This window comes from Sus scrofa, chromosome 6 (assembly GCF_054392235.1).
Source record: "Sus scrofa isolate SSC_HxYL_T2T_F1_AM1 chromosome 6, Sscrofa_HxYL_maternal_Yorkshire_Landrace_v2.0, whole genome shotgun sequence".
Taxonomy (NCBI): domain Eukaryota; kingdom Metazoa; phylum Chordata; class Mammalia; order Artiodactyla; family Suidae; genus Sus; species Sus scrofa.
The window spans coordinates 14661927-14689792 of NC_139388.1; the positions used below are offsets into that span (position 1 = coordinate 14661927).

The 27866-nt window shown below is 47.1% G+C and overlaps 1 protein-coding gene across 5 annotated transcripts in view; it reads right to left on the reverse strand.

The window, feature by feature from the left end:
• The window catches only part of HYDIN (HYDIN axonemal central pair apparatus protein), a 549453-nt gene that overhangs the window by 32800 nt on the left and 488787 nt on the right, over nucleotides 1-27866 (reverse strand). For 4 of the 5 annotated variants that reach the window (XR_014805538.1, XM_084959659.1, XM_084959660.1 and 1 more), the window contains 14 exons: nucleotides 27135-27373; nucleotides 25519-25636; nucleotides 23816-24020; nucleotides 22855-23090; nucleotides 20767-20918; nucleotides 20481-20670; nucleotides 19424-19526; nucleotides 18927-19205; nucleotides 9258-9400; nucleotides 7694-7912; nucleotides 5626-5786; nucleotides 3378-3475; nucleotides 1818-2025; nucleotides 439-651 (listed from right to left, as the gene is read on the reverse strand). Coding sequence is in view for 3 of the 5 variants with exons in the window: in XM_084959659.1 (XP_084815785.1) it covers nucleotides 439-651; nucleotides 1818-2025; nucleotides 3378-3475; nucleotides 5626-5786; nucleotides 7694-7912; nucleotides 9258-9400; nucleotides 18927-19205; nucleotides 19424-19526; nucleotides 20481-20670; nucleotides 20767-20918; nucleotides 22855-23090; nucleotides 23816-24020; nucleotides 25519-25636; nucleotides 27135-27373 (2564 nt within the window). In the remaining 2 variants the exon portion in view is untranslated. The remainder of the gene's footprint in view (nucleotides 1-438; nucleotides 652-1817; nucleotides 2026-3377; nucleotides 3476-5625; nucleotides 5787-7693; nucleotides 7913-9257; nucleotides 9401-18926; nucleotides 19206-19423; nucleotides 19527-20480; nucleotides 20671-20766; nucleotides 20919-22854; nucleotides 23091-23815; nucleotides 24021-25518; nucleotides 25637-27134; nucleotides 27374-27866) is intronic. The other variant, XR_014805539.1, reaches the window with a different exon arrangement.

The following is a 27866-nucleotide window of genomic DNA, read 5'->3' on the forward strand; positions in this document are numbered from 1 at the left end:
TGAGAGAGGGCTTGAGGAGTAAGAGAAACTCTCTTCGGACCTGCCCCAGCACAGTCACCTTCTGTGGGAAGCAGACCTGTTCTGGGCACTTTCTGACTGCAGAAATGCAAACAGCATCACCTCACCTGGGGATCCCAAGGGTGGCTTGAGTTCTGGACTTCTGACTAATGACGGTGCCAAGCGCCCTTCTGTCCCCGTGATCCTCTGGGGTCAAGGCAGTGGTCAGGGATTGTATTTTTGGGTCTTTCAAATTTTTCCCCAGTGTCAAAACGAAGGGGACAGAATTCAGCTTCCTTGCTGTAGCAGTTCTCCAAAGCCAGACCCCAGGACACCCAGTGTGCTTCTAGGGTCAGTCTCAATGGCTTCTTGGAATTGCCCCTCTGAGTTTTAGAAGGACTTCCTGACATAATTCAACCAGTGAGAACCTAAGAAACTCACCGGAGATTCTTCCCTCCTATGCCCACGCTGGAGAACTCGATCACCCGGGTGTTTGGGGCCAGAGCCCCACCACCAGGCCCGCGGAGATCTGGGTTTCGCCGATGACCGCTGAGGTAGTCCGAGTCTTTCAGGTCAAAATGGCAGAAGGGCAGGGAGCTCTGCCCTTTCACTGACAGGACTGGGCCTTGCTCTCCAGGTGGCAGGTTAGGAATCCTGAGAGGATAAGGTTATTTTTGTCTATGTTTAACATCTGAATAATATATATATATACACACACACATATATTTGCTTTCATGGTTGAAAATGAACATTATATCCACCAGAATGTGAGTTCCATGACAGCAGAGGCTGGGTCTGCCCGGGTCAACAGCATAACCTCAGTGCTTGGCAGAGTTCATGATACAGAGTGGGTGTTCATGGAGTGATGGATGCATGGATGCCCTGAGTGTGAGGGGCCTGGATTCTGGGTCCTCTGTGTACCTTACTGTGGACTCTCGTCACTTCCTTTGTCAATGGTGAGAAAGTCTCGCTGCTATAAAGTGAGCACAGAGTCTTTCCTTTGGGCTCCCTGGAGCGGGGTACGAAATAGGACCTGGGCAGTCTTAAAAAACTCCCCGAGCTTCTTGGAGAACATAAACTAGCTGTGAGAAGATCTTGAGCCTCAGCGCCAAGCTGAGATGGCCCAGGGGTGGGCGAGGCCCCTGCAGTATCACTGCAGGGTGTCTGGGAGACACTCGTGGGCCACATAGGTCTTGGCCACCCTAGGCCATGGATCAGAGACTTCCCCCAAGGGGGGTGCTCTCCACGGAGCTCTCTGGGGAGTGGGCGCCCCATCAAGGACTTTCACTGCCAGATGTTATGGGGCTGACTCTCCTCTCACTGGATCTGGGCCCCATCTGTCCCTCGATCACTATGTAACAGGTCCACACCTCCATCGCCACCAGCCCCCAGTGTTTATGGTACTCATCGTGTGCCAGGCACTGCTCTGAGCTCTTCCCTCAAATTAGCTCATTTAGTTTCACAGTAACTCTATAAGGTGGGTAGTTGTATTTGCATTTTCCAGAGCAGGAAACTGAGTCTCAGAAAAGCTGAAAGAAGGCTTGCCCTGGAACTGGGACCACCTGGCTGCCCACCACTCTGTTGCCCAGTGAAATCCTGCATGTGGCGGGGAAGGGAGCGGAGGGCAGGAGGCAGGGTCTACAGAGGGAAGATGAGAAATACAGAAGACTGACTCTTGCTCATTCTCACAAGGCTTTTCCAAAGGGAAACATGGCAGCTGGGGCTATGGAGGGGCCTCGGGCTGCAAAGAACGGTGGCTGTGGTGGGAAGAAGATGGGTTGGGAACTGCAGCGCTTTGGGCTGGGAGCTCATTTCCTTACTGGCAGAAAAGATTGCCCTCGAAGTCTCCAGCCTCCAGTGGGGAGAATTTCACTTTGAGCCTCTGAGCCTTCCCGCTGGGCACGATGCCAGAGCTGGGCTCCACAGAAAAGGGGGGCAGGGAAGCGTCGGTCCAGCGGTCCACGGCGCTGTCCAGGGTGCTGGCCGTGTGCAGTGTGCCCTGGCTGAGCTGGTCTTTTTGGGAGAAGCCTGGGGGCAGAGAGAGGGCAGGTGGGGGGCAGCCCCTGTGGGGTCTGTGGGCTCACCTCTTTTAGTGGGTTCACTCGGCTTTGGGCCCTAGGGGTAAGGAACTGGCTCCTCCCTCACAGGAGACTCAGGAAAAACACTTCCAGTGATTGCATCAAGTCTGTTTCCTTTTGGCTCAAGGGGGTGGGTCAGATCAATGTCTGTGGGTCATTTGCCTTAAGGGCAGTGGGCTGTGGAACATAAGTTCTGGAGAATCGTTGCTTTAAAGCGGGGGTTCACCATCTGGGGGAGGGGCATGGATAAAGGGCTCATTTGCAAGATCTGGGAATGTCCAAATTGAATGTGTGTGGGCCCTTTTAAAAGTGCTTCAAGTTCCCTTGTGGCATAGTGGGTTAAGGATCTGGTGTTGCTACAACTGTGGCGCAGTTCACAACCGCAGTGTGTGTGCAATCCCTGGCCCAGGAAAATCCACATGCGACGGGTGCAGCCAAAAAAATAAAAAGATACTGTTAGATAAGCCATGAGGTCCTGCTGTACAGCATAGGGAACTACATCCAGTCACTTGTGATGGAACTTCATGGATGATAGTATGAGAAAAAGCATGTACACATATGTATAACTGGGTCTTCATTTTGCTGTACAGAACATTGTAAATCAGCCATAATAAAAAGTTAATTAATTTAAAAATGTAGGTGTTCCAGTTGTGGAGCAGCAGAAACGAATCTGACTAGTAACCATGAGGTTGCCGGTTCGATCCCTGGCCTTGCTTGGTGGGTTAAGGATCCAGCGTTGCCGTGAGCTGTGGTGTAGGTTGCAGATGTAGCTTGCATCCCGTGTTGCTGTGGCTGTGGTGCAGGCCGGCAGCTGCAGCTCCAATTCGACCCTTAGCCTGGGAACTTCCATGGGCCGAGGGTGCAGGCCTTAAAAAAAAAAGCGAAAAAATAAAAAATAAAAAAATAGTGGAGCTACCAAAAAAAAAAAAAAAAGTGCTTCACATGTATTAATTGCACACTGGGTGTGGGTGTGTACTTTCCTGGAAAGACAGTTCATAGCTTTTACTGGTTTCTCCAGATCTGTAATTTCCTAAAGGTTAAGATCTAAAAGGAAAGACTCCTAGGGATCTGTGGAGGGGGTACTGGCCTTGTGGGTCCAGGGTCCAGGCTCCAGGAAGGCAGAGTTCAGGCCTTGAGCTTCTCAGGCCCGTTTGGCCCTGCAGATGCCAGGAGGCCTCTGCTCTGCTTCTCCTTTGCTCCTTAGGGGGCTGCTGGAGCAGTGCTTGCTTCTCCAGGAACAAGGCCCTTCTACTAACTTGGGGACCAGTTCAAGCCCTGGGTGTTACCTGTCAATGCATTTACCTTGGTTCTCCGGCATTGCAAAGCTGACAGCCTTTGCTGTGTCTTCAGAGATCCAGTTAAACTCCAGCTGCACGCTTCCCGAATTAATCAGTTCAAACCTGGAAAGAGTTCAGGGGACAAATGTGAGGAATGAGCTGCAGATGGTTTTGGTCCTGTCTGCACATTGCCTGTACTATTAACTTTTAAAAGTCAGGTCATGTTGTTTCTTAAATCTTTCTTCAAAGGCAGGTTTTAAGCAATTTAACCTGAAGACACACATTCGATGTATTATTTTATATTTCCTCCTAAAATACATAAAATATACACATAGCTATTAAAAGTAAAAGAATCCAAATGCTTAGCCCTTAAACCATCTTGCTTACCACTGGCACCTGGTGCAGGGAGCTTTCAAGCCTGCACCACCGTCATCCCAAAAAAGTCCCGAGAGAGGAAATAAAGTCTGTTTCACAAGACAGTACTTCTCTGGGGTGCAAATGCCAAAGCTCTCCCTTCCTGAATCACCTCTTGCCACAAACAGTGTCCTCATGGTCAGAAACCACGGGACCCCCGCCTGAGATGACTTCGCTGGCTGAGACGTACACCTGCCTGAAATTCTGAATGAGCGGAGGTGTCTGGGTTTAAGGAAGAAGTGGGAGTTGAGAGTTGGGGTTAGTTCTAAAGGAGCCATCATCCAGTCCAGGAAGACCATGCAGCTATGCCTGAAGGCAAGTGCCTTTGACCTCAGGGGCTTGAGTGACTTTAGGAGTTGTGTGGATTTATGAGTGCTGGTCTTTATCCTAAAGAAAACTTGTATAAAGGGGAGGAATCTCAGCGGCAAAGAACACTTTTGGTCAAAAGCATATTTGATGTGGGTCAGGGGTCAACAAACTTTTTTTTGTAAGGGTGGGGTAGTAAGTTTTTTTGGCTTTGGGCACCAGAGGCCTCTGCAGCCACGACTCCCTCTGCTGGTAAATGCAGAAACAGCCACAGACAATGTGGAAACAAATGGCCTGGCTCTGTGCCAACATGATCGACAAAAATAAGCCACTGGCTGGGTTTAGTCCATGGCCATTGAGTCCAGGGCCATGGGTTGACCCCTGCTGTAGGCGAAACGGCCATCGGCAGAAGATCCCACCTCCTGCCTTCTATCTTCTGGGTCTATGATAATTTGAGAGGATACGTTAAGGGCCACAAATGCAAAATGAGTTGAGCAAGTCAATTACTGATTTTTTACAAAGTAGATACGTCAGTGGTTTCTGTTTTTGTGTTTGTAATTCTCAAAGAACAGTCACAGGCCTTCTCTCTTTACCCGTCTCTGTGTATGTTGCTCTTTTGGCCTGAAGGTCCATTTTCTCGCTTCTTCACCAGGCCAGCTCCTCTGTGTCTCCCAGCGTTCAGCTGGGGCACCACTTTGGACAGCCTTTCCAGACACTCCCTCTCTCACCACGTCTTGGTCTGTTTTAGGGACGCCCCCCCGGCACACCCAGAACACTGTGCTGCCACCATCAATGTGCCTATTTTCACTCATTCCCCCAACACCGGCTGTGAGCTCTCTGAGGGTGAGACCCACAGCATCCCTGTATCATCTGAGTGTGGATAAAGGGTTAACATAACCCCTTCTTCTTAGGACAGTTCTGACTGAATTAACTGGCTGGCTCTGTTTCTGTGGAAGCCTGATAAGAGAAAGGTCAGCTATATCATCAGACAACTTTGTAACTGATTGGTCACTTGCTTGGAGACTGGGGGGGGGGGCACTCATGAGTACCCGGAGGGAAGCCCTAGCACTGGGGTTCTCCGAGAGCAGTGGCTCTTGTAACTGGGCATGTCTCCTGCAGGGGTCTTGGAAGCAATAGCCATGGAATGGTTATGAGAAACGTTGGCTTCTGTTGGTCAAGGGGCTTCCAAGCTAAGAGGGGCCCCAATGCCCATGAGCGTGGACACTATCTGAGCTGTCACTTGGGTGGCGGGGCTGGGGGTGGGGGCAAGAATGGTCCCCAGGTGGTGATGTGGATGGTTGACAGGCCTGTTCCCACTCATGCCACCCTCCTGGTACTCTGCATTTCTAGATGTATATTTTGAGGTTCGTAGGGAACTGCTGTAGTTTTGCGGGTCGGAATGTTTCAGTGAGTCCACGTAGACCCTAGGGTACACCTATGTGATGCCTGGGCCTTGCTGTCGTGGACACTGAATAAATGTTTGATGAAGGAGAGAGGGAATGATGGGATGAAAGAACTTCCTCAAGAGGGTCGGGAGGCTTTTGATGACTCACTCGAACACTCGGGTCTGGTAAACCAGTGTTTCCTTAAAGTGTATGTCGCTCACGTGGCACTGGTATGAGGCGAAATTCACGTTGGCACTGATCTGCAGCTGCAGCTCTCGGTAGTTCTCCTCTAGTACTGAGTGGGCAGGCTCCGGATCCGTCTCTATCACCTGGAACAAAGGCCACCGTGTCCCAGGGACGCAGACCCAGCTGCCTCACAGGAATCATGGGGAGCTGAGGCAGTTCATTCCACTCATGCAAATGAGCACCAACTCACAAACTCAAGCTCTAGAGCAAATGAAGGCAAACCTAAAATGACTCATTCATATGAAAGGGGGACACTGAATAACAAGAAATTACTGAGAGCATCAGGATGGCGCAGGCAGCAACTGTGGGGTCAGATATGCTCCAAAGATGTTAGAGTAAGGAAATCAGAAAGATAGGAATAGAAACTCATGAAACAGAAAACAAATCTAAAACAGAGAGGACCAGCAAAGCTAAAAGTTGTTTATGTGAAAAGATTTAGAAGACCTGTGGTGGGCCTGGCTAAGAAGAAAAAAGAGAAGATACAAATAACCAATCATAAGTGAAAAGGGAGACAGCCCATCCATCCTACAGGTAATTAAACAGATGATAATAAGATATTATGAATAATTTTATGAGGGTTCATGTGAAAACTTGGTTGAAAGGCAAATTTCTAGAACAACACCTTAATATAAAAATGGATCCAAAACCAAGTCTACAACCTGAAGAATCTTATTACTATCAAAGAAACTGAATGGTAGTAAAAAAAAAATCTTTAAAAAGACCTAAATAAAGAGAGAGATATACCTTGCTCATGGAAAGGACAAATTGATATTATGAAATTGTCAATTTTTCCTAAACTGATTTATAGATAGAATCCAATTCCGATTAAACTTCCATCAGGGTTTTCACAGCACTTGGTAAATGGATTCCCAAATTATATGAGAGAGTAAAGGGCCAAGAACCATCAGAATAAACAGCATGGAGATAACCAGGAGAAAATACATTTGAGAAAGCCAAAACATAAGCGATAAGTAATAGTGAGGACAATTTGCAGACAAATATAGGAACAAAGAACTCATCCCAAAATAATGAAGACTCATATTTTGCCAAATAACACACAAGTGTCTTCCAAAGTGGGCTCCATCTGTTTATACTTCTGCTTCCACCAAGCAGCAGAAAGCCACTCTGGAAACACTGTGCATCACCTTGGAAAGCTGAAGAGCCCACGATTCCTAAAACTCAGCAATTCCACTTCCTATGACCCAGTTTAGGAATATAAAGTCTGGCAAACGAACACCATGCTCATGGAAATAGTGTCCATAGTAGCAAACCCCAAATAATGTTCAAAAGAAGAATGGGTAGGTATCGATGGAGATTTAAATAGTAGTGACAGGGGTGCACTACAACCACATGCAACAATACGGATGACCACGCGCAATAGCCTTTAGCAAAGGGAAGTTACAAAGGACAACTAAACAACATGCCTTTTCAGATGCACAGGTTCGAAATAGAGAAAAAAAATGAAGGGAATGAGCAAACAAGATTCGGGAGAGCGCCCGCCTCTGGTTGAGGGGTTGGGGCTGAAATCAGCAGGTCATCCTTGTTTGACTTCCTGCGTTGGGTGTGCCTTCATCTCTGTTTATTCGATTCTTAGAAAGAAACCAACCAAGGAATGATTAAAAGACAAGCATGCACGGACCAAAGAGGAGATTCTGTCGTGAACCAGAGACTAATTAACCTCATTCTGGACACTGAGGGAAAAGGGAAGCTGCTGTGATGTTTCTGAAAAAGAAAAAGCGGGGAGGACGTGCTCAGCCAGGAACTAGATTTCAAGACTTAAATGAAAGCCCTGCCAATCACGTGTGCGGTTTGGGTGGCACGTGCAGTGAGGACGGCAGGCGGCCGGCCACTGTGGAAATCCAGCTCAGGTGAATGGGGACCGTTTTCTTTTCCCACGAGAGAAGGAAAGGATGCAACACCGAGTTGGAGAGCAGTGTCTGTTCAGAGAACGGCGGTCCTGGCCACACCGGGCCTTGGTGTCCCTACTCACTTTTCGCTTTGTGGTGAAAGTCCCAGGCACGTTTCTGAGCACGTCCACCCACTTGACCGTGCGCATGCGGTCGTCCCAGTCGGGGACCTGGTCTGCGGGGACCTGAAAGGTGATCTTGGAGAGCTTGCACTTGATGCCCATCTTCTTCAGGGTGATGGGCACGTCTGACTTGATGGTCCCCACTATGTCCTTGGCGCAGCCAGGGTGGAGGTGGCCTATCTGGGGAAGAGCCTCGTGTTAGTGCTTTGGGGAATTCAATCTGGAGGACTCACGACGCCTGATGCTGACATTCTAGGGGTAGAGCCAAAAGTCTTGGCAAAACGTGCGGAAGTGGTCCAGATAAGTGGGAAATCCAATTTGATTTGAAGGATAAAATCAACTGGGATTCAGCATACATAAAAGCACACAACACTAAATATCTAAATATACACTATATATTGTCCTATATATACAGTCCTTTCATGTTTCTAAGAGATTAAAAAAACCCCTCCCTTCTCTGGAAAGGGAAAGGAGAGGAAAGTGTGATATTTCTCCAGGTGCGCGTGCGTGTGTGCGTGCGTGTGTGTGTGTGTGTACGCGTGGCTGTATGTCCGAGTGTGTGAGCATGAGTGTATATAGAGGGACTATAAGAAGCTCACGTCAATCAACTATAATACAAAAAGTAGAAAAAAATAATGATAAAAAGCAATTTATCAACTAAGAAAAAGGGCAAACATTAAAAAGATTAAAAAGGATATTATGAGCATCACTATACCAGTATGTGACAATTTAAACAATGCCGGAGAAAATACAAAAAAAAATAAATAAATAAAAGCCTCCTTTGACTAACACTTTACAGCTCTCCAGGAAGCAAAATATTTCTTCCTGATAGCACCCTGAGATTTAAAGGTGACAGAGTAGCGTCCCCAGCCCTCCTCGCTCTATCCTCCTAGAGTTCTGTGCTTGAACAGATTTGGTGGCTGAAACAGAGCAGGTGCCTTCGGACACATCCAGGGTCCTGGGAACTGAGATGTGAACTCTCTGGAAAAAGCAAGCACCCATCAGAGGTGAGACTCTGCTGCCACGTTGTCCTGGGCCTTGTTCAATGTTGAGCTTTGGTCAGCAATTTATAAAATGTGTGCCGTGAGATGCTGAAAGAAGGGGTTAGAAAATTCCAGGTAAAAAAGCTGACTAGGTCTTAATATGCTGAAGGGCACTAGGAATCTCCAGCAGAAATATGTAGCATTTTCTAAATCTCCCTTGTCCACCAAACCTACCACCCCATTTTAGTTCGTGATGTACCACTTGTGCAGGACGAATGCGCTAAGGAGCACACACCTAGGAGGACACAGGTCCACACTCTGGGAAGCAAGGACTGGGACCTGTCTTCATCCATGGAGGTGTCCATGTGATTCTGCGTCATCGGCCTAGCACAGTCCTGGCAGCCCTCGTTCCCTGCTCATGACCACAGGGGACATGTCCGCATCCATCCCACCCCACGTGTCTGTGGGGATGGACCGACAATCAAACTGGGCTTGGCTGAGGCTCAAGGGAGGCCAGGAAACAGGGACTGGTTTTCACTTACCTGTGGAGAGAAAGACACTGTAGCCAGAAGGGGCCATTCGAAGCGCATCACATTCACTTGGCTGTGGTTAGTGATGGTGAAGCTCGCGCTATAGCTGTTTCCAATGCGGCAGTCCCCAAACTGGATGTGGTCCACCAGAGCCGCTAGGGGACAGAAGCAGGAGGCCGTGAGTCCCCACGGAGGCAGCACCTGACAGGCACTGTGTTTCACCCTCGTGCAACCCCACCCTCCTTGGAGGGTTACACTGGAAACATCCAGAGTCCTGCAGCAGGAAGCTTTCCTCCTAGGGGAGTCTATCTGTCTGTCTGTCTGTCTGTCTATCTATCTATCTATCTATCTATCTATCTATCTATCTATCTATCTATCATCCATCCATTCATCCATCCTCCACCTCCATTAGCACAAGGGAAAACATTAAGCCTCTCAATCCCAGTACTGTTAAAGGTTCGACTATAGGAGTTTCCATTAAATTTGAATTACAGATAAATGATGAGTGATTCTTAGTTAAAGTGTGCCCCATGCAAAATCTGGGGACACGAATACACTAAAAAACTGCACGTGATTTATTTAAAATTCAATTTTAATATTTAAAATTCAAATTTAATGGGGACTCCTGCCTTCTGATTTTCTAAATCTGGTAACCCTATTATTAGTAAGAAATCTGAGTTCTGAATTAGGGTTCACTGCTGGATCCTGTTTGACCCCTGATAAGAGAGATGTCGCCTGAGCTACAAACAGACATGAAACGTCAGATACATGAGCAGCACTGATTTTTTTTTTTTTAATTTTATTTTCCCACTGTACAGCAAGGGGGTCAGGTTATCCTTACATGTATACATTACAATTACAGTTTTTCCCCCACCATTTCTTCTGTTGCAACATGAGTATCTAGACATAGTTCTCAATGCTATTCAGCGGGATCTCCTTGTAAATCTATTCTACGTTGTGACTGATAAGCCCAAGCTCCCGATCCCTCCCACTCCCTCCCCCTCCCATCAGGCAACCACAAGTCTCTTCTCCAAGTCCATGATTGATTTTCTTTTCTGAGGAGATGTTCATTTGTGCTGGATATTAGATTCCAGTTATAAGTGATGTCATATGGTATTTGTCTTTGTCTTTCTGGCTCATTTCACTCAGTATGAGATTCTCTAGTTCCATCCATGTTGCTGCAAATGGCATGATGTCATCCTTTTTTATGGCTGAGTAGTATTCTATCGTGTATATATACCACATCTTCCGAATCCAATCCTCTGTCGATGGACATTTGGATTGTTTCCATGTCCTGGCTATTGTGAATAGTGCTGCAATGAACATGCGGCTGCATGTGTCTCTTTTAAGTAGAGCTTTGTCCGGATAGATGCCCAAGAGTGGGATTGCAGGGTCATATGGAAGTTCTATGTATAGATTTCTAAGGTATCTCCAAACTGTTCTCCATAGTGGCTGTACCAGTTTACATTCCCACCAACAGTGCAGGAGGGTTCCCTTTTCTCCACAGCCCCTCCAGCACTTGTTATTTGTGGATTTATTAATGATGGCCATTCTGACTGGTGTGAGGTGGTATCTCATGGTAGTTTTGATTTGCATTTCTCTTATAATCAGCGAGGTTGAGCATTTTTTCATGTGTTTGTTGGCCATCTGTATATCTTCTTTGGAGAAATGTCTATTCAGGTCTTTTGCCCATTTTTCCATTGATTGATTGGTTTTTTTGCTGTTGAGTTGTATAAGTTGTTTATATATTCTAGAGATTAAGCCCTTGTCAGTTGCATCATTTGAAACTATTTTCTCCCATTCTGTAAGTTGTCTTTTTGTTTTCTTTTTGGTTTCCTTTGCTGTGCAAAAGCTTTTCAGTTTGATGAGGTCCCACGGGTTTATTTTTGCTCTAATTTCTATTGCTTTGGGAGACTGACCTGAGAAAATATTCATGATGTTGATGTCAGAGAGTGTTTTGCCTGTGTTTTCTTCTAGGAGTTTGATGGTGTCCTGTCGTATATTTAAGTCTTTCAGCCATTTGGAGTTTATTTTTGTGCATGGTGTGAGGGTGTGTTCTAGTTTCATTGCTTTGCATGCAGCTGTCCAGGTTTCCCAGCAATGCTTGCTGAATAGACTTTCTTTTTCCCATTTTATGTTCTTGCCTCCCTTGTCAAAGATTAATTGACCATAGGTGTCAGGGTTAATTTCCAGATTCTCTATTCTGTTCCATTGGTCTGTCTGTCTGTTTTGATACCAGTACCACACTGTTTTGAGGACTGTGGCTTTGTAGTATTTCTTGAAGTCTGGGAGAGTTATGCCTCCTGCTTGGTTTTTGTTTCTCAGGATTGCTTTGGCGATTCTGGGTCTTTTGTGGTTCCATATAAATGTTTGGATTGTTTGTTCTAGTTCTGTGAAAAATGTCCTGGGTAATTTGATAGGGATTGCATTGAATTTGTAGATTGCTTTGGGTAGGATGGCCATTTTCACAATATTGATTTTTCCAATCCATGAACATGGAATATCTTTCCATTTTTTTACATCTTCTTTGATTTCTTTGATTAAGGTTTTATAGTTCTCGGCATATAGGTCCTTTACCTCTTTGGTTAGGTGTATTCCGAGGTATTTGATTTTGTGAGGTACAATTTTAAAAGGTATCGTATTTTTGTATTCCTTTTCTAATGTTTCATTGCTGGTATACAGAAATGCAACTGACTTCTGAATGTTAATCTTATATCCTGCCACTTTGCTGAATTTATTAATCAGTTCAAGGAGTTTTGGGGTTGAGTCCTTAGGGTTTTCTAGGTATAGAATCATGTCATCTGCATACAGTGACAGTTTGATCTCTTCTCTTCCTATATGGATGCCTTTGATTTCTTTTGTTTGTCTAATTGCTGTGGCTAAGACTTCCAAAACGATGTTGAAGAGCAGTGGTGAGAGTGGGCATCCCTGTCTTGTTCCAGATTTGAGTGAGAAGGCTTTCAGTTTTTCCCCATTGAGGATTATATTTGCTGTGGGTTTATCATAAATGGCTTTGATTATATTCAGGAATGTTCCCTCTATACCCACTTTGGCGAGGGTCTTGATCATGAATGGATGTTGAACTTTGTCAAATGCTTTTTCTGCATCTATTGAGATGATCATATGATTTTTGACTTTTTTTTTTGTTAATGTGGTGTATGATGTTGATTGATTTGCGTATGTTGAACCATCCTTGTGAACCTGGGATGAACCCAACCTGGTCATGGTGTATAATTTTTTTGATATGTTGTTGGATTCGGTTGGCTAAGATTTTGTTGAGAATTTTTGCATCTATATTCATCAATGATATTGGGCGATAGTTTTCTTTTTTGGTGGTATCTCTGCCTGGTTTTGGAATGAGGGTGATGGTGGCCTCATAGAATGTCTTTGGGAGTATTCCTTCTTCTTCAACCTTTTGAAAGAGTTTAAGGAGGATGGGCACCAATTCCTCTTTATATGTTTGATAGAATTCACCTGTGAAGCCATCTGGTCCTGGGCTTTTATTTGTAGGGAGTGATTTTATGACCTCTTCAATTTCATTTCTAGTGATCGGTCTGTTCAGTTGGTCTGTTTCTGCTTGATTCAGTTTTGGCAGGCTGTAAGATTCTAGAAAATTGTCCATTTCTTCCAGATTGTCAAACTTATTGCCATATAGTTGTTCATAGTATTCTCTTATGGTTTTTTGTATTTCTGCTGTATCCGTTGTGATTTCTCCTTTTTCATTTATAATTTTGGTGATTTGGGTTCTTTCTCTCCTCTTTTTAGTGAGTCTGGCCAGGGGTTTATCAATTTTGTTCACCTTTTCAAAGAACCAGCTCTTGGTTTTATTAATTTTCTCTATTGTTTTTTGAGTCTCTATTTTATTGATTTCTTCTTTGATCTTTACAATTTCCTTCCTTCTGCTGACTTTAGGACTTCTTTGTTCTTCTTTTTCTAATTCATTTAGGTGGAGGGTTAAGTTGTCAATTTGGGATCTTTCTTCTTTTTTGAGAAAGGCCTGGATTGCTATAAATTTCCCTCTGAGCACTGCTTTCGCAGCATCCCATAGATTTTGAGAGGTTGTGTCTTCATTATCATTTGTTTCGAGGTAGTTTTTAATTTCCTTCTTGATTTCCTCATTGACCCATTGGTTTTTTAGTAGCATGTTGTTTAGTCTCCATGGAGTAGGTTTTTTCTCTTTGCTTTTCCCATGGTTGATTTCTAATTTCATGGCATTGTGGTCAGAGAAGATACTTGAGATAATTTCTATGCTCCTAAATTTATTGAGATTCGCTTTATGTCCCAATATGTGGTCGATTCTTGAGAATGTTCCATGAGCATTTGAGAAGAATGTGTATTCTGACTTTTTTGGATGTAGTGTCCTGAAGATATCAATTAAGTCTAACTTTTCTATTGTTTCCTTTAGGATCTCTGTTGCTTTATTGGTTTTCTGTCTAGAGGATCTGTCCATTGATGTGAGGGGGGTATTAAGGTCTCCTACTATGATTGTATTCTCATCAATATCTCCCTTTATGTCTGTTAATATTTGTTGTATGTATCTGGGTGCTCCTATGTTTGGGGCATATATGTTGATGATAGTAACATCCTCTCCTTGGATGGATCCCTTAATCATTAAATAGTGTCCTTCTTTGTCTTTCTTTATGTCTTTTGTTTTAAAGTCTATTTTGTCTGATATGAGCGTTGCAACTCCTGCTTTTCTGTCATGTCTATTGGCATGAAATACTTTTCCCCAGCCTTTCACTTTCAATCTATATGTATCTTTTGTCCTAAGGTGAGTTTCTTGTAGGCAGCATATTGAAGGTTTTTGCCGTTTTATCCACTCAGCCATTCTGTGTCTTTTGATTGGGGCATTCAGTCCATTGACATTTAAGGTGATAATTGATAGATGATTATTTATTGCCATTTGATCCTCGTGTTCCAGTTGATTCTATGGTTCTCCATTCTTCTTTTTTTTTTTTTTCTTTTTTCTTTGGTTGGATGGTCTTCTGTTATTATCTGCTTGAGTGTATTTTTTTTTTCATTTTTTGCAAATGCAATATTTGGTTTTGGCTTGTGGTTGCCCTGTTTTTTAAGTATGCTAACCCCTTCCCATAATTGTGTGTTTTAGCCTGATGTTCCTGTAAGTTCAAACACTTCATTATTATATTAAAATTAAGAAGAGAGACATACATACAAACAAAAAGGATTATTTACCTCCTGACATCCCTTGCCCACATTTTATGGTTTTGATGACTCTTTTATTTTTTTCTTTTTAATTTTATTTTGTTTGAAGCATGTTCATGATTAAATCTGTATGCTGGCTTATTTGAGTGACTGCTCTCTGATTGCATCTTCCTCAGTCCTAGTTCTTCCTCTTCTTCTTCTTCTTTTTTTTTTTTTTTTTTTCTTTTCTTTTTTCTTCCCTTTCCTTCCTTTCTTTTTGGTTTAGAGAAGCCCTTTCAATATTTCCTTTAACCTGGGTTTTGTGTTGCTGTATTCTTTAAGTTTTTGTTTGTTGGGAAAAATTTTTATTTCCCCTTCTATTTTAAATGATATTCTTGCTGGATAAAGTATTCTAGGTTGCATATTTTTTCCTTTGAGCACTTTAAATATCTCTTGCCATTCCCTCCTGGCCTGTAGTGTTTCTGTAGAGAAATCAGCTGATATTCTTATGGGGGTTCCCTTGTAGGTAACATTCTGTTTTTCTCTTGCTGCCTTTAGGATCCTCTCTTTATCACTAACTTTTGCCATTTTTATTATGATGTGTCTTGGTGTGGGTCTGTTTGGGTTCAGTTTGTTTGGGGCCCTCTGTGCTTCTTGTATCTTGAATCCAGTATCCTTTAGATTTGGGAAGTTTCCAGCGATAATTTCTTCAAATATATTTTCCATTCCCTTATCTTTTTCTACTCCTTCTGGAATTCCTATTATGCGTAGATTGGCCCGTTTTATATTATCCCATAGGTCTCTTATATTGCTTTCCAGTTTTTTGATTCGGTTTTCTGTCTGTTGACCAGATTGAGTGATTTCCATTATTCTATCTTCCACATCACTGATTCGTTCTTCTGCATTATTCATTCTGGTTTTTACTGCCCCTAGTTCAGTTTGCATCTCTGCAAATGAATGTTCTAGTTTTTCTTGGCTCCTCCTTATATTTTCTAGCTCCTTTCTGAGGGTATCTGCATTGCTGTTCATATCTTCTCTTAATTCCTTCAGTATTTTCACTATTTCTCTTTTGAACTCCAGGTCTGTCAGACTGCAGAGATCAGTTTCATTGTTGACTGTTTTAGGTGAGTTCTCCTGTTGGTTTGACTGGGGGTGGTTTCTCAGCTTCTTCATCTTGCTTGTTGTCTTCTTTCTCCTGAGGGAGTTGTACTCTCCTTTATCGGGTAGTGTTTGCCTTGTCACTGCCCTGGAATATTTCCTGAGGGCTGTCGTTGTTGGTCAATCTTTTTGGAGGCAGTGTGGCTTTTCTGGAGTGTTGATGGGACTAACAGTGTTTCTTTGAAGCAAAGGAGGACTTCCTGAGGGCAGACAGGACTGGGAGGTCCACCCCACGATGGTAGCAGATTTCACTTGGTTCTCAGCACCCCCTGGGGTCTTGGGCGGGTAGCAGGGCCCTTGGAGACTCAAGACGTTCCTCCCCAGGGCAGCCCGACTCAGAAAGACCGTCTGAGATCTTTTCCCGATTCGGCCAGGCTTGTTGCAGCTTTTCTGGGCTGCAGGGGGTCCTGCCTGGAGCTGGCAGTCCTATGCAGCTGGTCCACTAGGTCTCAGCACCCCCTGGGGTCTTGGGCGGGTAGCAGGGCCCTTGGAGACTCAAGAGGCTCCTCCCCAGGACAGCCCGACTCAGAAAGACCGTCTGAGATCTTTTCCCAAGTCGGCCAGGCTTGTTGCAGCTTTTCTGGGCTGCAGGGGGTCCTGCCTGGAGCTGGCAGTCCTATGCAGCTGGTCCACTAGGTCTCAGCACCCCTTGGGGTCTTGGGCGGGTAGCAGGGCCCTTGGAGACTCAAGAGGCTCCTCCCCAGGGCAGCCCGATTCAGAAAGACCGTTTGAGATCTTTTCCCGATTCGGCCAGGCTTGTTGCAGCTTTTCTGGGCTGCAGGGGGTCCTGCCTGGAGCTGGCAGTCCTATGCAGCTGGTCCACTAGGTCTCAGCACCCCCTGGGGTCTTGGGCGGGTAGCAGGGCCCTTGGAGGCTCAAGAGGCTCCTCCCCAGGACAGCCCGACTCAGAAAGACCGTCTGAGATCTTTTCCCGATTCGGCCAGGCTTGTTGCAGCTTTTCTGGGCTGCAGGGGGTCCTGCCTGGAGCTGGCAGTCCTATGCAGCTGGTCCACTAGGTCTCAGCACCCCCTGGGGTCTTGGGCGGGTAGCAGGGCCCTTGGAGACTCAAGAGGCTCCTCCCCAGGACAGCCCGACTCAGAAAGACCGTCTGAGATCTTTTCCCGATTCGGCCAGGCTTGTTGCAGCTTTTCTGGGCTGCAGGGGGTCCTGCCTGGAGCTGGCAGTCCTATGCAGCTGGTCCACTAGGTCTTAGCACCCCCTGGGGTCTTGGGCGTGTAGCAAGGCCCTTGGAGACTCAAGAGGCTCCTCCCCGGGGGAGCCCGTCTCAGAAAAACCGTCGGAGAATTAGTTCGATCTATTCACGGCCTGGCTAGGCTTGTTCTAGCTTTTCTGGGCTGCAGGCCTTTTCTAGGGAGCTGGTGGTGTTTGGTGCTGCTCTGTGGAAGTGTAGCCCCTCCAAAGGGCAAGCAGGCCTGTGCAGGGAGAGCCCCTGCGGTGGTAGGCTTCAGGCAATTGTTGAGGCCAGCCCTCCTGGATGGCAGGCAGCCCCAGGTTCAGCGAGAGCGTAGGGGGTGGCGGGGGTGGGGGGAGGGAATGCACTGGGAAGCACAGCTTTCTGCTAGCTAGCGGGCCTGTAAGCTTGCTGTGGCGTGGGGGGTATTCTATGGGGACCCACCCCTTCTTCTCTCCGCTCCCCAGCACGGGCGCAGACCAGGCTCTTCTCCCAGGTTCCCTCTGAGGCGGCTTTCCACTTCCCCGCCCCTAGAGTATTGCTCCCTTCCTCTGCGACAGCTTTGTTTTCTAGTCTCCCAGGCAGTCTCTGCCCCGTCAAATGGTTTAGAGACCTCCCAAGCAGTTTCCGCTCTTCCCCGCCCCCCTAGCCGGGGGACTAATCTCTGGAGCCGAGGTCTCGGTGCCCAGCCCCCCCCCCCCCCAGGCATCCCCTGGCCCTTTCTTGGGGACTAACCTTCGGAGGCGAGGTCTCGGTGCCCAGCCCCAACCCAGGCGTCCTCCGGCCCCCTCTCGGGGACCAACCTTCAGAGCTGAGGTCTCGGTGCCCAGCCCCCACCCAGGCGTCCCCCGGCCCTTTCCCGGGGACTAACCTCTGGAGCCGAGGATTCGGTGCCCAGCCCCCACCCAGGCGTCTCAATTTTTGGTGACTGTGCCCGTAGTTCAGATGGTCCGTTGGGTTCTTGATCGTTTTTCCGTACTCCGACTTACTGCTACACTCTTCTCTGCATCTGGGGATTCCTCCGGTTCATTTGATCTTTCGCCCGGTAGGAGACTTTCCAGGGTGCAGGATCCCTTTCTCCTCCGCAGTTCCCTTTCGGGAGCGCCCGTCCCGCTCGGATTCACCTTCTCTCACTCTCCTCTTTTCTCCCGTTCTGCCCAATAATGTCACGAACTTCTTGCCGTTATTGGAGTTTAGGTTCCTCTGCCAGCGATTGGTTGTTGTTCTGTGCGAGTCATTTCTTCTATAGATGTGCTTTTTTTGTTGTGTTTGTGGGAGAGGGCGAGCGTGTCCCCCTACTCCTCCGCCATCTTGTCCTCTCCCAGCAGCACTGATTTTAACCCACGTTGTAGAGACGGCCTGATGCTACATGCCAAGACTATAACTAAGCTCCTAGAAGAGCTGTGAGGCCATGCTTATGACTCACTTCATAGCATCAGCAACACAATTAGCGTGTTTAAGAAATACTTTTTGACAATAAGGATGAAGTACATTTTCTCCTGCCCAAAGAACATAATCAACCAAACGAAGCTGCAGTGCTTGACAGACCACGGAGCAGCGCGTCTTAAGCGCTCATACACACACAGATCACCCGGCGATCTTGTGAGACTGCAAGTTCTAGTTCAGCAGGTCTGAGGTGCTAGGGTGGGGGTCTGAAATCCCATTCCTAACAAGCTCCCAGGTGCTGCTGATGCTGGAGGTGCCCACACAGGGGGCTGAGCAGTGAGACTGTGGAGAAAGGGCTTCTCAAGGCAGCACAAACCTACACCTTCTCTCATTGAACCAGCCCACCATCACTCTTGGAAGGTCTGGGATAGGTGCTGCAGGTGAAACAGACAACGCCTACACAGGCCGGCTGAAAGGTACAGACAGGGAAAACTAGAGCGATGGGTATTCACTTCTTAGCTAAGCTGGAATCTGAATCTCACTTATTACCGAAATTGGAATTTGGAGCTCAAAGAATAAGTCTGCGAACTCCAGGGCTCAGCGCTTGGCACATGCACACTGATGCGCCATACACGTTCCTTGGGGGAACGCACGGATGAATGCAGGGTCTGAGCCAGGCCCGCGAGACAGGAGATTCGGGCCCAAACTCTGGGAGGCGAGCCAACCTGTTATTTACATGTCACTCTTATTTAAAATGACCCAAGAGCCGAGAGGTGTCAATCCCTCACTGCTGCTTCTCTCACCTGCCACCAAGCCTTCCGTCGTGTTTTCCTCCGTGATCTCGGTGACGTCGGAGGCCTCCGGGCCGGGGGAAGCCACCAGCCCGTGGATGTTGTCCAGCGTGATGTCATCCTCGTAGCTCTCTCCCACCATGTGGATGACCGTCTCCTCGAACTGGTTGTTGATCACTGACAAGCGGATGGTGCCTGCCATTCTCCCCACCTTCTGGGAGCGGAAAACAACGTCAAATTCAGCTGTTTCTCCAGGAGGAACAACCAGGGAGGCTGTGTGAGCTTTCTTGGCTGCAACGAGAAAAGAGAGACGTGATCTAGAACCAGTTTAAAGGAAGATCCATCCATAGGACTCACGGGAGAGCAGGCCTACTGTGGGATGAACCTTGCCCAGAGGGGCCATTGAGGACAAGACTGGGCATCTGACTCCCACTGGGTCTACCTTAGTCCCCTAACAAAACAGCTCCTGGGGCCTACTGCTCGCTGGAAGCTGTACTCACTCTACTTACCTTTTGCCTGTGGTTTGTTTTCCTCTATGATGTAGCTGTAGGAGGTAGAGGGCTTCCCTTTCAGGGAGAAGACTCCCAGTTGGTCCTGCAGGTCAACATGCAGCTGGCAGAAAGAAGACAAGAGTGGGTGTTACGCTTACAGGCTGCTCATGAGTTCTGAATCAGGAGTGAGATGCTGTGCAGTTTGGAAAGTGCCCAAAAGCCAAGTGCCTGGTGCTCACTTCTTTTGAGTTTCTTATTAAGAGGGAGATATAATAACTATCACATCTGGAGAGGACAAACAAAAATTCACGTCAGCCCTTGTTCTTCAGGTAAGGAACCAGAGGGCGGGAGAGTGCAGGGGACATTCCAGATCACGCAGCCACGTGGTGACAAAACGGGGTAGCCAAGGCCCTGTTACTGACAGAAGCAGTTGTAACACATACACTAGACTAATAAGATGGAAATGAATAGTTTTCATTCCTTGGGGGTTTGCATGAATGTGAGTTCCTAAAAAAACCCAGTACAAATGTATGTGGCCTAATGATGTCATGTTGAGCATCCTATCAAGATAAGACGAAACCCAAGGTGGGCATCTGACTCACTTGGAGAAAAGGGATGCTTTCCAGCCCACTGGAAGCCGTGTAGCTGATTTAAGAAAAATTAAAACCATACATCTGGTTCTATGTATGAGGAACTAGCAGATGTTTTTAGAAGAGAGACATGCTGGCACCGTCATGAACAAGATTGAACAATATAAAAATGAGGTATGAAGAGGGGAGAAAGTGTGACATCACATAGGAAGCTTCTGAGATAAAAATATGTATTTAGAAATAATCTTGATAAGAAACGATACAGAGGAATGAAAAAAGACTGATATAAAATAAGATCTAAATAAGTGGGTTGGAATCCTACGTGTTCCTGGTGGAGAGCCTAAATTCACTAAAAGCAGAAATCCTCCCCAAATCACTCACGGGATGCCCAGTGGGATTTTGTGAGAAACACTGTCAAAGGACGTCAGAGCCTTGCTTCTAAATGGTCCTCCCCTTTCCCCTCAAGCGTCCCCCTCCGGCCATACCTTGGCGGGGATGGTGCCATTGTTCTTGAGGACGAGCGGCAGTGTCGCTGAATGACCAAGCAGAAGCCTCTTGAAGAGGAGCAAGGGGTTTCCGTACTGGTTACAGAGAACTGGCCGCACAACGGTCACCCGAGGGAGGTTCCCCTCTCCGACGATATCAAACACGAGGCTCCGGTTCTTGGCCAGGTTGCTGCAGGGAACAGGAAGAGCGAGGTTGGCCAGCCTGACCTGGCAGGGATGACATGCCACGGGGGGGGGGCAGGCGAGGGAGCTGGGGAGCTGGTACCTGGGCAAGCCGTCCAAGGTCGCCTCGAAGATACACTGGTAGGTCTGCATGGTCTGCGGGGTGAAGGACACTGTGGCAAAAGCGTGTGAGCGGCTGGCGACACACATCTTGTTGGGCTCCACTTCAAAGATGTCAACGATGCGGGCGAAGATCTGGTTGGGGTGGGGGCGGGGGAGCCGGGATCAGGGAGCTGGCCACTCTGTGTCTGCACCGGGCTGGCTGCTCATCCCTGTTGGCCCTGCTGGGACATCTCCCTCCTCTAAGCTCTGCAGTAGGCGCGCCCCATTGTCTGCACAGTCACGCTCCAGGAGGAGCAGCCTGGGTACTCAGGGACCCAGCCCTGAGCAAAACTGGCTGGACTTGGCTGGAGCTCTGGCCTTTGCCTCAAACAGGTGAACTAAACCATAACTTGCTCAGATCACTGTTGCTCTCTCTCTCTGAACAACTGAGATGCCAGAGACCCCTGGTAGTAGCTGATACGAGGCTGAGCTGGAAGCCAGACTAGAGAAAGGAGCAATGAGACACCATGCACGAGAGACGTGTGGCCCTTGGCAGGTGGGCAGCCTCAGGTGGTCATCTGCAAGTTGGATTGGGTGGCAGCTGCAGTCCCACAGAGCTCTGGCTGCATCTGTGTCTGAGGTCTCGGATTCGGCACCCCTCGCTGAAGCACACCTCACTTTGCTAGGGGGCCATCCTGTTTGGGCTTGAGCTCCCTGCAACTCCAAGGGCTTTAGCCAGAATCACACCCACAGCACTTTTTCCTGTCCCGGGGCAATGTTGTGGGAAGCCTGCAGAGATGGTAGGGACCTCTGGCTCGGCCTCAAAAGGACTTTTTATTCTCATGGGAGGCAGGTGGCATTCAGGACTGACTCTTCCCTTTAGTTCTAAAACTGAGACCATAAGGTGTCTGTGCTCTTTCCCAGGGATAATCTGCAAATTAAGGAGAAGGATGCCCCCATGTCTGCAAATCCCTGTTACAAACTCACCTCTGTTTAGAAATCAGGCTCGCTGACTTTTCATGCTTGTAGCATGGAACAGGGAGAGAGCTGCCCCTTCGTGTTCCCGGTAAGGTCTGAGAGCAATGACAGTCCCTCCGTCTCTGCCCCTCTGCGGGGACAGTCCCCCAGGAATGCACACTATTCTTGGCTCTAGACGAGCCAGTCCTCTTGGCCATCTCTCCCCACCGTCAGCCATGAGGACGATACCAATTCTGTGGCACAAGGACACCTGGGCCAAGGTTCTACCTTCGGGCAGAGAACTGACGTGGCGGAAATGAGACAAGGTGGCATTTGCAGCACATTGACCAGAAATGAAGGGTGAGTGAAACCCAGTGACTAGGCCTCTCTCTTGGTGTCCTGAATTTGCTCTTCCACTGGGAGGAAAAAGGGTGTCAGCATGGTCTGACGCGGAGAGGAGGGCAGTTTGGGGCTGGCAGATCCTGTGACGCGCACCTATTATCTCCCTTGTACATGAATGAAGCTTGGCTTTAAACTGGACCCTAGAGACCTCAGATCTGGGACCCGGTAGAAGACTTGGGCTTTACTAAGCCTCAATTTCCCTGACGATAAAATGGGGATAATAATACCGTGGATGATACGAACTTGTGAGGATGACATGAGATGATGAATGAAAATCAACTGGCACCGTGCTCAGTATAGAGCAGGAGCTCAAGAACTGCTCATCACTGACCTCGTGCTTCTATGCGAACGTCCCCCAAGTCTCCCTCCCAGACCCACATGTGACCCAAGGCAGCCTGCCTGAGCTGGGGCTCGTCTCTGCTCTCCCCACGGCGCTGTGTCTCAGTGGACACATGGTGAGTGCTGGATGGATGGGTGTGTGCTGCTCCCTTGTGTGAACCAGTTTATCTCAGGTGTACCCACGGGAGACGCCGACTGGGACAAACGTATGGCTCTCGGCCTAGAGGAATCCCCCCTGGCCGGCTCTCATCACCTCCAGAACTCTAGTGGCCCCTGAGAGTCAGGTTATCCCCGCTCACAATCTGGGCTCCCGAGCAGGGGTTTCCATGACTCCTGCCCTGGCTTTGTGCCACCACCGTGGGCCGGGGCTGGAGCTGCGGGGGCTGCCTACCTTATTGGAGATGGGCTTGACTACAATGTTCACGTCGCAGGCGATCTTCCCCACGTTGCAGATCTTGAAGCGAGCCTTGGCCTGATGGCCCACCAGGACGTTGCAGAAGATGAACTTGCTCTCATCCTCCACAAACAGCCCCCCGCTCTCTATGGTCTGCAGGATGCTGTACAGGTTGGCGCTGCTGCAGAGCTGATGCTCCTCAAATATCAAGGCATTGTTGTCGGTCACGAAGGCTGGGGAGTGGAGGGAAGACTGTGAGAGGAAGCCTGAGAGCCCGGGTCCAGCCGGCCGTCACTCCTGATTTGGAGGCTTAGATTCTGACAAAGGGCAATCAGAGGGGAGATGCAGGGGAGCTCCCACAGTGGGTATGAGTGATGGGACAAATCCTTTCTTCTCAGCCTCTGTGGGACCGCTTTTGCTGGCCTCCAGACTCCAACCTCCTTTTCCTTCCAACGGTAAGGAAGGATAAGATCTAGCGTGAGCTGAGGAAGGAAGGAGGCATTCAACTAATTTTGGTGCGAGGCTGCAGGGGGCCTACGGCCAAAGCAAGAGGAGCTGTCTCCGTGCCTCAATTGAGATCTCGCTGGGTTAAAGTTACTGTATGCTTAGCCACTGACCACTGTTCTCTGTGTGTACACTGCACAGGGAGTGCCTGGCCATGGGCAGGGTTCAGTGTTCCTGAGTCCTGTGCCACACCCCATTGCACCATGAATCCCAGATAACGCTATCCACCTGAGAAGCCTGGACCAAACTCGGAAAGACTAGGAGCTTAGAGCTGCACATCCTCTTCTAGGTGAGCATGCCCTGTAAGTCTTAAAGGAAAATATGGCTGGAGACACCAGAGGAAGTTCTAAAGTCCCACAGGGAGAAGCCGCATCTGTTAGACATTAGCAAGAGGTGGGGACTGTTACAGAGGAAGGTCTTTCAGGGGGTGCCATCCACGCTGAGTGCCCAGTACCTGGTTGACAGGCTTCGGCCAACAGGGTGTATGGAATGCCAGCGGGCTGGTCTCTTGGGTCCCGGTCAGAGATATCAATAGCTATAAACTCCTCACACCTTCCCACGGGGTCAGCCACGCAGTCGACAGTGATGACCTGCATTCCTCCGGAAGGGATGGAGCCAAAGCCAGGATACACAGTGAACATGCCGTGGGTGAAGCGAGACTGCAGGAAGAGTGGGAGGGGTGGAGGCAGAGTTGGGAGGGGGGGCAGAGTCTGAGCCCTTCTACCAGAGTTGTGAGATGGTGTCAAGAGGGACCAGTCTCTCGGGGCTCTCCCCATAGGGGCTCTTCCCAAAGGCTAGTGCCAGGTGTGGATAATAGTACAGATAACCCATTGGACATCTTATTACTGCCAGGCAAGGGTGGGGGTTCCAGTTCTTCACCAGTCCTTGACTGATACCTACCTGGTGGAGAGGGTTAGGAGGGTCTCATTTCTGTTCTGCTGATGCAATGGGGTAGGAGGTCAATTGAGGGGATGGGAGCGACATCTCATTACCACTTGGTTCGGGTGGAAGTCAAAGTTCCCCACGTGTTGTCTCCACTGACAGTGCTGGAGGTGGTGGTAGGTAGTGAAAGGCTGACTCCCTACTGAGTATTCTTGGGCATCACTTTGGCAGAGGATTGGGGCACCTCATTACAGTCTGGGTAGAGTGGGACATCTAGGCTCTCCACTGGATTTTGCTTGAAATATGTGGAGTAGGACCACATATTTCTCTGTCATGTCAGACTATAATATTTTCTTCTCCGAAACTTTTCTATCTTGATAGCAACCCTTTTTCTGGTCCTTTGGCTAGTGGGAGCAGGCTTTTATTAGGGCTGCTCTTGGTCTGTGTTTGTTGATATTTCTGGATTTCTGGCTCTTAGTACCCAGTTTGGGACATATGAAGCAAAAAAGAAATTTTAGGGAACTCACTACTGTGATGTATACTGGGTCTCAAGGACCTGAGCTGGTCTGATTTTCTTTCTATTTTTCAGTTTTCATGCTTCTTTTATATAAAATGTCCATAGCTTTTAGTTGTATTTAGTTGGAGGCATAGGGAAAAATATATCTATTTCATATTACCAGAAGCAAACGTCTTCAAGTCCCCTTTTATTTAAGTCTATCCAAATGGGGTTCTGTTTCTTATCAACAAATGATTCTGGATTAAAACACTTTTTTTTTGTATTTTTAGGGCCACACCCCACCATATATGGGGGTTCCCAGGCTAGGGGTTGAATCAGAGCTGCAGCTGCCAGCCCATTCCACAGCCACAGCAATGTGGGATCCAAGGCATGTCTGCAACCTACAGCACAGCTCACGGCAACGCCGGATTCTTAACCCACTGAGTGAGGCCAGGGATCAAACCTGCATCCTCATGGATACTAGTCGGGTTTGTTAACCACTGAGCCACTATGGGAACACCAGCATTAAAATACTTATAATAAGTAGAAGCTAATTTTAAAGCAATGAGGAGACAATGAAGGTTTTAAAGCAAAAGAGGATTTCTAGATTAAGTCGTAACTCCTTACTTTAAGATAAAAGTGATATTTCATTATAACTATTTACTATTCCTGCCACAGTGGGCATATCCAAAACTGAACACCTAGGGAGGCATTTGCTGCAAGAACTAGCTGGGAGGTGGCCTTTCAGGGCGGCTGTGAACAAGGAAAAGGGTACTCACCTGGCTTGTGATGTTTACATCTTTCTGAACAGATTCAGAGAACTTGGTGGCTTTGGAAGGGCCAGTTTTGTAAAAGCTCTCACTTTCCCGGGACCTTGCATATCTAATATGGCTGATTCTGATCAAAGAAGCAAGAGAACATTCTCAGGCTTGGACGGTCGTTGAACACTCCCTGCCTGTCTGCTTTCAAGGTCCTTTCTCCTAGGGGTGGGGGACAGGGCCTTTCCTTGGCCAAGAGGGCAACAGGGCAGCAGAGTCAGCTTATCCATCATCAGCCAAACTCACTTAACGATTGTGAGATAAGTATGCAGAAACCGTATTTATTAAATACGATTCATAAGGACACTGAAAATTACTGGAAGAAAATAATAATTTAAAAAGTTTACTTGAGTTCACCAGAAAGCTGTGTGTGGAAATTGTTTTTAGACATAAAATCTTTTATCTGATATCATTTGTTCGTGTAGAGGCCAGTTCATCTAAAATATTCGAATGTATGTGAGGTACAATTTAAAGCATTTGAATTTTATATATTTGATCATTCATTTGCTTAACGACTAGAACAACTGAAGTTCAACCCCCCTTTTGAGGGTTTTACATGAATTTCTGCATGTTAAAATGAAAATAAATTAAAAACAACTTTAAGCAAAGCAAAATTATAATATCCATAAATAAACATTAATAAATTTAAAAATAAATGATACCCAATTAGGTTGAAATGAAATTTGGAAGATAGAGACTTTAGACAGTTTAACCAAAACTGTCTTATACGTTCAAACTTTGACAAAATAAAAAAAGGAGAATCCACAACATGAAACAATTACAATGTAAAACTGTGTGTCTGATTTAAAACAATTACTTAGAAAGTCAATCTTAAATTAATAATTAATTATTTTGAAAGTTAATTCTTTAGAAAGTCAAGACAAAGTCCTTGGCAACTGGTAAAACCATCCCTACTTTGCCAAGAATATGACAATCAAAGAAAAGCCAAAGACACTCAAAAAAAAAAAAAAAAAAAAACCAAATAGTTTTGGTCAATTGATTGAGCGCCACCTTTTGAAGAATATGGAATTTTACTGGAACAGTGTGATAAAGTTAGCTGTTGTGATAAGATGTCTTCCTGGGGAGAAGATAAAAACAGTACCAGGAGAAAGAGTGAGGGCATCACCAGGCTTTCTCTATGGTCCACATTTCCAAGGTACCCTTTGCCATCCCCTGTCATTAGCACAGCTAATGATTTCTGTTGGTTCAGCTTGCTGTTATAATAATGACAGACAGCACCATGGCTTACTGGTAAGGACTGCAGCACACTGGAGCACCAACCAGGACAACAGACCCAACCCCAAGCAGAAGACTTTACACTGAGTCAATTAAAATGGATGATATATCCGACAGCAGTTGGAAAGCATGTAAAAATTGGTGTCAGAGATGTGGGTTCAGAACTGAGATCTACTGGTGATTTCTTCCACCGTCTTGGATGAGCCATTTCTAAACTTTAGCAAGCTCGTCCACAAAAGGGGACTGAGTGGGTGAATTAGATAAAATATTTGAGCTCACTGTAGAACATAAAGCACGAATTAACCAGGGAAAGGTATTAGTTAAGTAAATGCTTGTCTTACGCTTTCTTTTGATGAAGGGGGGTCTCGCCTGTCAGCCTATAAAGGGCGTACTTGAAGTCGATCACACCTTGATTTTCTATGGTGAAGGAGCTACTTTTCCGGGTGCCACAGATCAAAGCCCCAAAGTTGATGATGGAGGAGGGGCTGATGTTGTATTTGGAGAACACTGCATTCACAGAAAACTTAATTGGGATGCTGGCAATGATTTCACCTCCTTCTGAGAGAGTGGGTTCAACAATCTAGAAAGAGCAGAAGGATTGGGAAGATGTCAGCCACTCCAGAATTTCCATGACTATTAACTTCATTCCCTCTTTTCATTGTTGACATGAAGCCAGGTTCTTTACTTCATTCTCTTAACATTACTGCATGAACAACACGAGTAAATGCTAACAGAAAACTTCCTATGTACCAGCCGTGGGTCGATGGGGGCCAACTGTGCCTCCTATTCTTACTTTCCCACTCTTCTTTTTCCCATGATGACTCAACTCCGCTTCCCTGTTCCTGGTCTTGTCTCTTCCAAAGACTAGGGGCTACATTTCTGCTCTGGAGCTCTCAATTTCTGATGACTCTGCACACTTCCCACCTGCCCTATCAGCGCGTGTAGTAGGGGACAAAGCCCTGGTGCATCTCTCTGGCTGCCCCCAGGCCAGCCCTCCGTCGCCCACCCCACCCCCAGCTTCTTTTCAGGGCATGAGTCTCACAGTCCTGCCACGGTCTGGTCTTGCCTTTGAG